The sequence below is a fragment of the Megalops cyprinoides genome, chromosome 25 (genome assembly GCF_013368585.1).
Source record: "Megalops cyprinoides isolate fMegCyp1 chromosome 25, fMegCyp1.pri, whole genome shotgun sequence".
Classification (NCBI taxonomy): domain Eukaryota; kingdom Metazoa; phylum Chordata; class Actinopteri; order Elopiformes; family Megalopidae; genus Megalops; species Megalops cyprinoides.
In genome coordinates, this window is record NC_050607.1 from 14,508,668 (window position 1) to 14,520,902 (window position 12,235).

Genomic DNA, 12,235 nt, shown 5'->3' on the forward strand with positions numbered 1-12,235 from the left:
CTCACGTCGAAAAATGTGAAAGGCAAGGAAACTACATGAAAGCAGAGATGTTTTGAGGTTCAATGCCCCTTTAACCGAGTCTTTTCATTATAAAACAATGAAAATGACCTTTTTAAGCTTCTACTTTGGCATATAATATTAAAACGGAATTTCTTTTCTGCGGCTGCTTGATATGGGGGGGTGGGGGTGGGGGGGCTGGATAAAATAATAAACTGCACCAAAGGGAAAGAAAGACATCCAAAGTAGCAAGGCTCGGGTCTAACCAAATTCAGCTGGACTGTTTTACTGTGATATCTGTATCGATAACCTCTCTCTCCGAGGTCAGGAAAAATCTGCTTTAAGTCTTAACGAAGAATAACAGTCCCATTTCCCCCTCAATTAATCTTGATAGCAAAACCGAGAGCACATACATCTCCCAGATGACAAGTTCAACCCCTCTGACAAGCACAGACCCGGGGTAGGGGGTGTTAACAAGAATGTGCCGGGACGTCCCGAGGAGTACGGGGGCGGCGGGAGACAGGCGTCGCTGCACCCCCCCCCCCCCCTCGAACGGGACGGTGAGACAGTCCCCCCCGCAGGGCTCACACCTGCAACACGACCGCGCTCTCTTCATAGTCAGCACTTTCCAGACTCCGCTATTACTGCGCATATAAAGACCCGCACGTGGGTGGCCCTGTTTAATTCTATTATTTAATTCACCTTTACTGTTCTCTCGGTATGCGAAAGCTAAGGGGGACGGCACACATGCTGTCGAGCGGCAAGGCATTTCAGGCAAGCCGAAACAGCACCGAGGCAACGAGTTTCAATGCTACCACACAGCGCAATACAGCCGGCAACGAGCCCATCGGCAGCCGTTAGCACTTCCAGATTGTTCTGCGCAGCAGTAACTTTAAGCGGCAGCGTTCTCTATGCAGTAAAAATGCCTTGACTGGCCTTCTAACACTCTGTCTACTTTGAAAGATGAAGAGCAGGTCACTGGGTTTCTTCCCAGCGGTGCTGCTATCTCGTCATTCCCATAATAAAAGGATGGGCCTTTGAGAGAGGGCTTCCCGTTGGATAAAGCTCACATCGCAGACGTTTCCCACGTTTCAGCATCCTAAAAATCGCCCGCACGGCCGTCGCACTGAGGTGCGGAGTAACTCACTCGCACGCGCTGTAAAAAAAGGGCAGCGCTCCAGGCCGGGACGGCTCTGGCGGAGTTAACGAGCGAGTTGCGGTGCGCATCGAGAGACACGCTCGAACGGCCCATTGTCCTCCCAGAACAACCCACCGGGGGGTTGCTTATTGTTCCTCTGTCACTATCGGAGCTAAATACGAACCGGGGGCGGAGAGAGTCGGCTCGTTTTACATCACAATGCGGCCGCCGAGAGAGGCGTCGGGGGACGCCATTGTGCAGAGGCAACCCTTTTAATTTCCTCCATAAATAGCAATATCAACAGCTCGCATCTACATTATTGTCTCATCATATCCGTTTCATTGCCTGAGTTTTACAAGCCCTCAAAGTGAATGTGGTACCCAACACCTCTTCATTTCCTCGTAGCAAAAATCCAGGTCAGGGATGTTTAGAATGAAACCCCACCCTCTTTGCGAAGCCCCTCCCCCTCCCACCAGACCGCAAGTATGACCTCACTACCCTTACTTCCTCAGTAATAACACGTTGTTATGTAGACACCTCTGCAGGTTTATTTATGGTGTAATAATTGCTATAATAAATATTAGTAATTATTATGATGCAATAATCAGATGGGCCAAAAGCCAGTTGACTGCAACAGAGAAACAGATTGCATTGAGACATTGTCAAAAAGATATGTTTTTCTATGTCACAGATTATCAATAAATACATGAATAATATTATATGTATATATTTTTTTCTTAAATTCAGTGGTGGGAGTGACGAAATCGAAAGGTTACAGTAAGTATGGATGATTTATCTCTTTACTGTACAAGTTAATCACTGTACATACCAAGGAATCTCTCAAAAAAATCTCTAAAAAAACTGAGTATTCAGTTATGAAGTACAAAGCCACTGACATTTCTAAAGTTTTAAACAGACCAAAGCCAAATAAATACATTTTTCCTCAGACCGTATGAAATCACATCCCGGGCTCTCAGGTTGTGCAATGCCATGACTTCATTTCAACCCCTATAAGCATCAGCATGTTTATGATCTGCCCAGCCCGAGGGACTCCCTGCCCATAAAGGAGCACACATTCCAAACAAATCAGGAATTTCAAAAATCTCTTCTCCTGCCGTTGTTGCAGTGGGACAGTCAATGGGACACATCTCAGAAAGAAACCCTCTCTGCAAACGGAGAATGGTTCTGACGAGTGCGTCTGTTCCCATGGCGACCACCAGGCTCTCCCCACGGCGACCTCTCACCCCAGGGGTCGCCCGAGGAGGCCCGTATTTTTCCCAAGACACAGTTGGGGTGACATCTGGGGACCATTCTGTTGTTGACATCTGACCCCGTAACCAAAATCAGTGGCTTCAGTGGTGATTGGGTCACTCCACAATGATTTAGCAGCCTTTAATCTTAGTGGTGCCTGAGGAGGGCAAAAAGAAAAGTCGGATTCCATGAAAAATCCCAATGGAAATCTTTTGGCTCCAGCCGGATGGATGATAAGCCCTGTTAACTGCAGCTAAATGTTGGGCGATCCTCACATAAGTCTCTAGATCTGGGGTCCCCAAATCCTGAAGCCTGGTGATACTCATTCCAACACTTAAAAGGGTTGCTCTGACAGGTAACAAAACCCAGGGAAGCCTCTGGTTGGACATACCACACATTCATGAATCTGCCCTCTGAAGGTAATTTACGTATATCAGCTCCACACTTTCACATACATTCACAGTTTTAGATAGTTAGGGAATTTCTACAAGAAAACATGTTCATTACCAATAGAATATAGCAACTGCAAAGTTAAAGAGTAGCTAATTTTCAAAGAACTGCCTTAAGTGTCCTTTACACAAACCAGATTAACACCTACGCCCAATTCTGAGTTTGACTGTGTTATAAGGAAAGATGGGGTCAGGCACCATCTACAAAGCGCCAGTCTTTGAAGGGGGCACTTGTGTCTGTCAGAGGTAAACCGACAATGACTGCAGACAATATCAGGTTTCCAGTAAAGAGAAGGTGACACATTCAGTCACTAAAAATAACAAAGAAATGCCACGATACTCGCGGGACAAATATTAATCTCCCTGCTTTTGACTGACTGTCTTTGCAGAACCAACATTAGTGACCAATCACAATACAGAGGAACAGCTTCACATGCTGTGGTTGGCGCATGACAAGTGATGAGGTCATATAGGTTTCCACCAATAAGAAGAGGGTACTCTGCACTCACATGGGCATATGACACTACTGCGTCAGTCCTACAGGTGAAGACAGATTAGATTGAGCAATCCGTCAGCAAGGCACGGGAACTCAACAGACAGATACAACAGCTACACTCCGCACGCCGCTTCCAGAATGACACTACACGCTTTGAAACACGCTTTCTGACCCAAGCAATAACATTCCCGCGGGCAATATTTCATGTTCTAAAAAACAAACTGTTTTGATAACCCTGGCGCTGCGCTACCGCAGAGTGGAAAGTGAGACGACTGCATTGTCTGTGTTCCCAGGAAGTACTCAGGGCGAGGGAAGGGGGGGGGGGTGTCATTGAATAAGCTATGAAACGTGACCCGGGTCATCTTAGACAAACGAGGAGCTTGAAGAGTTACAATGGCTTACTCAGTGTCCAATGTGCTGGGGCTACGACAGCGACAAATCAAAGCGGTTGAAGAAAGCAGTCTTTTGTGGTTGAGGAGGAGGGACTGTCGTCCGACTCCACAGAGGGTCCCACGTCCCCCAGCAGCTCACCGCTTTTCCCTTCCTCGCTAAACACGTGGCCTGTGTGCTCCAGCAAATAATTACTTTCCTCACTTGTGACAAACAAACCTCTATCAAGTTTTGACAAACAGGACCAGCACAGGTTAACACTGCAATGCAAGGTCAAGGGGGAATCTGCAGAACTTTGTAAAGACAAAGCAACAAGAATGACAGTAATGTAAACCATGTCACAAAATCACACAATATATATGTCGGCGCACATATTTCTTGCATGCGATACACGTCTTTGAACAATCAACATCCGCTGCATCACTTAAGATGGCCGCCATCCAACAACACCGGAGATTGAATTTCTTTAAGCTTTCTTTTGATCAAATCTAAATCAACCACACGGCCAGCCTCTTCAGTATTTGTGCTGCAGTGATTTTGTTCTGATCATGACCCAGACGGACGACTCCTCCTCTCGGCAACAGCTGCCGCGGTGAGGGACATGACTGATGAGCAGACTCCTCCCACAAGGGGGCGGGCACTCCGGTGGTGACTTACCTTGTTGTAGTAGTGCAGCTGGACAGAGTGCCACTGGCCATCGCTGACCCCGCCGGGCACCACCGGGGACACCGTAGTTTTGGTCTCTCCTGGAGGAGGAAGGAAAAAGGAAACGGTGAACGGGAAGCAGAAAATAAGACAGTGACAGTGAGTTTCTGTTCCGCCTCTTCGAACAAGGAGCAAGCGAGAGTTTGGTCGCAGCCAATGCATGGAAATACATCAACAGTCTTGACTTCTATATATGAGAGGTACCTCTGTCGTTCTTCTCTTTGCTCCCCTCTGTCATAATGCTGATTGAACTCATAGATCACAAACTTCACTCAGACCAGCCTCACAACACAGCAGTAAGTCACATTCTGAAAATGCTTAGAGATCGGCGGTTATTCAGAGAAAGCACAGCTTCAAAGAGGGCCTGGTTCCTGTTTGCCAAAGGCAAGAGCCCCGCGTTAGGAGCTCTCCCTCAGGCTCGGCAAACAGTAACTCTGTGTTTACGGTCTCTCCTCTCTGTGTCCGTGAGGAGTTGGGACGGAGCCCTGAACTACCCCCCCCCCCCCCCCCCCCCCAGTTCATTGTTAATAGCCAGACTAATGACACGTCTGATGTCACAGACAAAATGACTGCCACCTCTTGAGCGCAGGTGGCACTGACAACAAGATGCTGTTTGATTCGCCAGTTTCCGGTTTCATTCAGGACCCTTATTTGGACAGCAGAGCTGAGCTCAATGGCTTAGTTCGTGCGGCCTGTGACACAGGGCTAATGGGGATAACGGGAGAGTGAGAGAGGGAGAAAAACATGAGGGAGGTGGAGTGAAAGCGATAATGAGGAAAATAATGGAGAGAGAGAGAGAGAGAGAGAGAGAGAGAGAGAGGGAGAGAGAGGGAGACAGAGAGAGACAGAGATAGAGAGAAAGGGATGTGCATTTGACTGCACTTTGACCAGCTGCTTCCTCTCCAAGCTCCAGCAGACTGTTAAATGAGGATCTGGACTCTTGGACTCATAAAAACCTGCACATCCATCACGTACCACAGGAGCGTGTCATATCCCCTTTAGCAGTACAAACAGGGGCTGGCCCACTTATTAACCACAATGCATCAGAGGCCTGCAATGCCGCCATAGAGCAGGCAGATCAGATACTGAACTGCTGGGTGTTCACATTACTCTGTATTTATTGCTAATGTATTATCAGAGGGATGGGTGAGGTGTAAACCTGATAATAGTATTTACACAGATTTCATACAGGGAAACTAGATAACCCTTCAAAGCTGCACTGATAGTGTGCTTTAATCTGTATAAATTCAAGTGACATGCAAGAAATAAGGGACAACCCTATCTCAAGCATTAATGCTGGACCAATTCAGCAAATACACAAGAATACACTCGAAACACCTGTGCCATTGTAATGTGTGATATCTGTTACCAAGGTAATGCGACTGCTTGCTGTTATTTTGCCTCACCCTTACCATGGTGGAGGGTGGTCACAGTTGCTATGGTAAAGGGAGCGGTTACTCTCACGGTCTCTCACCTGCAGAGAAGGTGAGCTGGATCTGTTCCTCGATGATCTCCAGGGCGATGAAGTCGTGCTTCTCGTTGAACCTCCCGTTATAGAGCAGCAGGCCGTTCCTCTCCCGGGTGGCGAACCTGCGGGCGCAAGGGACAACGTCACACTCACGGCTAGCTCACACAGACTGGAGCACTGCACTGCGACACAGGCAGCGGTCACTTTCACCACAGTGCGCGGCCAGTCTTTATTGAGCCGCACTACACTTTGACGCAAAGCATCCTGGGAGAAGAAACACAGGCCACTCTGAGTAACAGAGGCAGTGAGAGAGAGAGAGCTGTCAGGGAGAGACTGCTGGAGAGATGGAAGGAGAGAAAAATGACAGAGAAAGAGAAAGAGACTAGAGATATAAAGAAACAGAGAAGGACTGGAAAGATAAAGAGAGAGTGAGGGGCTGAGAGCATAGAGGGAAAGGAGAGGGGTGGGTAGGGAAGGCTGCAAGACAGATGGTAAAAGAGGAGTGCTGGAAAAGATGGACAGAGAAGGACATGTTCAGACAGAAGCAAAATAGCAGCCAGCTGAATCGAGGGGAGAAAGAGGCATCCAAAGACAGAGAGAAAAGCTGAAAGGAAAGAAAAAGATGGATTTAAAACCGAGGGAATAGAGAGAGGGGTCATAAACGTACCGGAGGAGGGGGAGAGAGAGAGAAGGGGAGAGAGAGAGAGAGAGAGAGAGAGAGAGAGGGGCCAGGACAGAGCACCTGGACAGGACAGAGAGGCTGCAGACAGAGGGGACGTGAGAGAGGGCCGGGCCTGCCCGGGACAGGAAATGGACGCTCTGGATTTGGCACCCTGCAGCGCGTCTCGTTTAACCCCTAACAGGACCAGGGGAGAGGAGTCAGAGACCAGCTGCTACCCGCAGGAAGCCACCACCAATAAAGCAAAACACTGATAATGCCCTGCCACCGTGCCCCACTTCCTGTTTTCAGCGCTGCTGGGAGCCTGGAATGCAAGCTATCTCCCCACCTACCTATCTGTCTGTCTGTCTGTGTATCTGTCCAGACATCCATCTAACGTTTGTCTGTTCATATTCTTACCATCTGTACCTCAGTGTAATGTCATTTAGGTAAAAACATCTGATTGTTTCACAAATCATTTTTATTGTTTGTGCAGTGATTTCATTCACAAAATGAACTCATCTGAAGAACAATTCTGACACTACAACTAACATGGGTCTTAGGCTGAGTGTCTACTGTGATGGCTGTGGGCTCCACGCAGTCGTGAGTCAGGGAAAAGCCTCTATTCCCGCTGAAGTGGCTGTTCTGGGATCAGTGACAGAGAGGGGACGTGTCCTGACACGTGCGCCTGGCAGACAAAGCTCGCTTCCCGCTGTTTATTAGCACAGCCACACATTCCACAAACTGCAGTGTACTACAGAGGAGCTGCATCAAGACGCATCCATTTCTCCACACGTTCTGTCATTATTGGTGTCCTGAGAATCGTGTGACCGTCCGCACAGGGCTGATAACGCCTGACACTGTAGAAGGACATAACCCAGCTGTGATGCTGACTGTGGGCTCAGTGACATGGCAGAGGATTGGGGTAGCAGGATGAAGAGAGACGGTGAGAGACAGTGATATAGGGGTACAGGCGTAGACAGTGGGGTACAAAGATACACCGGGGTACAGGCGTAGACAGTGGGGGGCAGAGAGACCCTGGGGTACAGGCGTAGACAGAGGGGTACAGAGAGACACTGGGGTACAGAGAAACAGCGTGCCAGAGAGGCCGTGGGGTACAGAAAGCGGGGCTCTTTCGGCAGAGGGCCGCAGTACTCACATGAGGGACACGGTGAAGTGGAACCTCTGCCTCAGCCCTCTGAAGGTGACGAAGGACTGTCCGGGGAAGCTGCGGGTGCTCATCTCGCAGTAGGGCTTCTCGTACTCCCCCGCGGGGCACTGGCACATGAACCCGCCCACCAGCAGGTTGACGCACTCGCCCCCGTTCTTACACACCCCGGGCACGCACCGCCCGGAGCGGGCGTTCACCTCACAGTGCTCGCCTGGGGAGGAGGGGAGAGAGCCCGCGCGGGTTAGAGAGACGTCCACCCACCCCCCACCGCCCCCGCCCCGCCCGAAAACAGCTCATAAACCACACCCCCTCTCCCCACAGAGAGCTGAAAACATGTCAGTCAACTGGTAACATCAATTACGCTGTCAGCTTCGAGGGCGATGCGTATCACACATGAGGCAAACAACCAAAACACAAAATGACAAGGAAACACCGCTGCCTTCGCCGTTTTTCACTGAAACCATGAGGCATTTCACAGCCTACCTTAAAACCTTCTCTCTGGCTTTAAAACTGCTCTTTAAAAACACATTTAAAGGAAATATTACATAAAATGAGAGTCATCTTATTCTCAAACTATACATGGGCGATACCTCCACAACGGGAGCTTTTTCTGTTCAGCACAGCACATTCTGCAGTGAAACTCCTTGGTTAATACTACGCTGGGAGATTGGCGGCTGTTGTTGAAATTTTCCTTTGCGTTCCTTCTCTCAGGAGCACGTGTCACTTCCTGGAAAAGGCCTCTGGCTGGCGGCTCCCATTGTTGGAACTGCAGTTCATTGCGGCCGTGATTATTCTCACAGGTGCAATTAAACCATCGTGTCCTCGACATGCGTATAAGACCGGGCCAAACCCCCCTTCTCTTCTAAACGGATTCAATTTGACAGGGTATTCTTTTCCCCTCCAGCGTGCCAAAACAAACCATACTGTCACTGCTGTGCTCCTGACCTCGGCTGACCCCCCCAGCGCCCAAAGAAATCAAACGGCTCGGAGCACAATGCCGGGAGGACAATGGCCTGCCTCTCCGCCTGGGTCAGAGCCGTCGTGCTAGTCCACAAACACCTGTCACGGGTCCACTACCCCAGTTCTGGTCCTCTCTAGGTCACAGCCTTACCACACTGTATTGGGAACAGCAGTGGTTATGGCATATACTGTAGTGGCAATAAAGAAACAGCTGCCCTCTAAGCTCCTCAGAAGAAGTCAAGAGCTTTTTATAAGCACTTTGGATATCATTTTGGATATCATTTTGGATATCAAAATCAAGAGTAAGGTGTAATTGAATGATTTACAATCTCAAACCACCTTTACCCGTATACTCTCATCAAGTACAGTTTCAGAACAATCCCAGAGTTCTTAGGGTTTCACTAAAGGTATGAACGGGTTTTAATTAAAACATGCTCCAACAGAAGAATTAACCTGCAGTGCACCAAACAAGCCACACCTTTCCTGGTTGATCCAAAAGGCACAACATAAAAAAGCCACACGGAATGCGGACTGTTCCGCTTTCTGCACCTCCAAAACAGACAGAGGCATGTTCTATCACTAGGAAAAGCATTGCACATGTCATCACATCCCTGTAGCAGACCAGGCAGGTCCCACTCCACAATTGTGTCTACAAAGATATAGGGTAACAGCTGCGTGCACACAAACTGTTACCTAGCTCTTACTCAAAAACAAACCTGTTTGTTGCCTTTGTAATAAGACAATGTGTATGTACACAGTAGTAGTAGGTAGGTTCAGTGTAAATACACAGGTATCAGGGTCACTTTGTGTAAAACGGGACTTACCAGGAAACCAGCTAATGACTAATGACTAATGGCTCAGACATCCAGAGCACAACAGCACAGTTGCCAGAGTCATCTGATAGCTATGCAGGAATGACTTTTTTTTTTCACTTTTCCCGAATTTTTATTTTAATTAACTGTCAGTCAGTGTTTGACAGCCTGTGTTTCAGAGTGTGACTCCAGAAGAGAAGCGGTGGGGCAGACGGGCTTCGATGCATGTTGTCACGTCAGAGAGAGTCTTCACTGCCACGCTCAGACCAATCACACAGCGCTGAACCTGCCTGTGGGGAGTCCAGACCGGCAATGGATGATAAATGGGCTTTGTTGCATATTTGTGATTTGAGAAGCTCCCAAAGCGAGTCAATGTTGTATTTCAATCTACCTGGAACTTTTTTAGAACTTTGTTTTTTGACCAACCAATCACATGCGGGCGGTATCTGCTGGACCATTAGGAACCGAGCTCAGGTTCCCAGGCTGGGACGGAACTGTACGCTGATTGGATGGCACTGCTAATCCGGCTGTCCCAGCTGGACGTCCTGTTAACAGGGGTTTGCGCGTCGCCCGTTACTCTGACGGGACGTGTACACAGAGCCGCTCTCTGTGGCAGGGAAACAGAAGCTCTGGTAATGACCCGTCCGGCGCTGGGATAATCCCCCTTTCCGAGCGAATTAGATGGATCCCTTTTCCTCTAATGTGAGAAACTGCGGCACGATGAAGTCGAGCCCCCCTGTCATCACCCCCCCCCCCCCATAATGACCACAGACTGCTGCGCCCTTCAAAGGCTGGGAGAGGTGATTAGGAGGTAATTGTCCCTGTGAAGGGGGGGCTCTGACAGAGGATTTGGGACCCAGAATGGAAGTGAAGCTGCTGCCAAAACAGATGACAAGTCCTGGTTGGAGTTCATTCCAGCAGAGCACCTGCAGTCTATGGCATGGGAAAACTCAAGGCTCAATCCCACAATGCACAGGGAGATGAAGGGACCGCATTAAAGGTCCCCGCATAACACCCGGGTGTTATATCCTTAGCACCAGAACACCATCGTTTTGTATGAGTGATTAGTTTTACCTTTCACCTCTGGGGTCAAATCACACTGAGTTCACAGCAGCAACCATATTGTCCATCTCACCGAGTTCAATGCAGCCTTCTGATTTCCAAGCCGTGTGCACAAATATCACCTCAAAAGAGCACCAGGCCAAATAATAACAAAACAGATTTAATCTTGGCTCGGTGCATCACCTTTCATCAAAAATAATGGCATTATAATATAACATTTATTGAAAGGCGCAGCTTAGACTCCTTGGAAAGTAAGTGCGGCCTGTTTTACAGGTATGTGAGAAACAAACTCTCTGAAGAGCCTCTGTGCTGCTCCATGCAGCTGTGTACACAGAGAGAGAGGGGAAAAGCAGAGGGGAAAAAACACAAGGAAAAAGGAGAGGAGATACGGAGTAAAAAGGGATGGAGAAGGAGAGGAGAGACCAAAGAGAGGAGAGAGAAGAGAGCATGAGAGAGGGGGGAAAGAGGAAAGTGGGAGGGAGAAACAGAGGAGAGATTGAGGGAGAGAGAGTGAGATAGAAAGAAAATGTATTTCACACCAACAAAGCAAATTTGAACTGGAGCTGAATAGAGCGAGAGAAGACCGAGAGGAAAGGAGGAGGAAAGAGGAGAGGGAGGGGAGAGAAGGGCCTCACCGGTGAAGTCCTCCAGGCACTCGCAGGTGTACCCCCCCTCCCGGCTGCGGCACCGGCCGTTGTTCCGGCAGGGCCCGGAGTAGCACAGGTCGATCTCGGTCTCGCAGTAGTCGCCGGTGAAGCCGGCGGGGCAGCGGCAGCGCAGGCCGGTGACGGGGTGGATGGGCCGGAAGAGCACGGTGTCGGAGGCGATGAAGGGCGCCGAGCTGTCGAAGCGCAGCACCGACACGCACTTCATGTAGTTCTCGCAGGGCTCGCGCAGGCAGATGTTGTCGTCGAAGGGCAGCACGCGCTGCGTGGAGACCAGCGTCAGCAGCGTGCGGTTCAGGTAGATCTGCTCCTGCAGCTCCTCCGAGGGGAAGTAGCGGCCGGCCGGCGCGCCGGGCCGCAGCGCCGAGAACGTCACGTTCAGGATGCTGCCGTGGACGTCGGTGTCGTTCTGGATGTTGAAGACGGAGACGCTGTCGCGGCTGGTGGCCAGGACGGTGGCCACGCCCTCCACGAAGAGGGACAGCAGCGGGGACAGGAAGCGCTCCTGGGACATGTTCTCCAGCCGCACCGTGATGCTGTTGGTCAGCATGTCGTCGGTGATGATGGTGACGCGCAGGGTGCAGAGGGCGGTGACGCGGTGGAGGCCGTCTGTGGAGAGGAGGAGACGCAGTCACGCGATGTGACATCGGCACACACTCACACCAGACACACTGAGCATGTGTAGGTTATACAGTGCTGGCCAAAAGTATTGGCACCCCTGCAATTCTGTCAGATAATGCTCAATTTCTCCCAGAAAATGATTGCAATTACAAATGTTTTGGTAGTAATATCTTCATTTATTTTGCTTGCAATAAAAAAACACAAAAGAGAAAGAAAAAAAAGTCAAATCAAGTATCAATTTACACAAAACTCCAAAAATGGGCCGGACAAAAGTATTGGCACCCTTTGAAAAATCATGTGATGCTTCTCTAATTTGTGTAATTAACAGCACCTGTTACTTACCTGTGACACATAACAGGTGGTGGCAATCACTAAATCACACTTGCAGCCAG

At 49.4% G+C, this 12,235-nt stretch overlaps 1 protein-coding gene across 1 annotated transcript in view; it reads right to left on the bottom strand.

The window, feature by feature from the left end:
- Positions 1 to 12,235, bottom strand: part of celsr1a (cadherin EGF LAG seven-pass G-type receptor 1a) — an 81,710-nt gene that overhangs the window by 38,229 nt on the left and 31,246 nt on the right. The window contains exons 2-5 of the mRNA XM_036519723.1: positions 11,193 to 11,831; positions 7,712 to 7,934; positions 5,901 to 6,016; positions 4,379 to 4,467 (exon numbers count right to left, since the gene is read on the bottom strand). Coding sequence (XP_036375616.1) covers positions 4,379 to 4,467; positions 5,901 to 6,016; positions 7,712 to 7,934; positions 11,193 to 11,831 — 1,067 coding nt within the window. The remainder of the gene's footprint in view (positions 1 to 4,378; positions 4,468 to 5,900; positions 6,017 to 7,711; positions 7,935 to 11,192; positions 11,832 to 12,235) is intronic.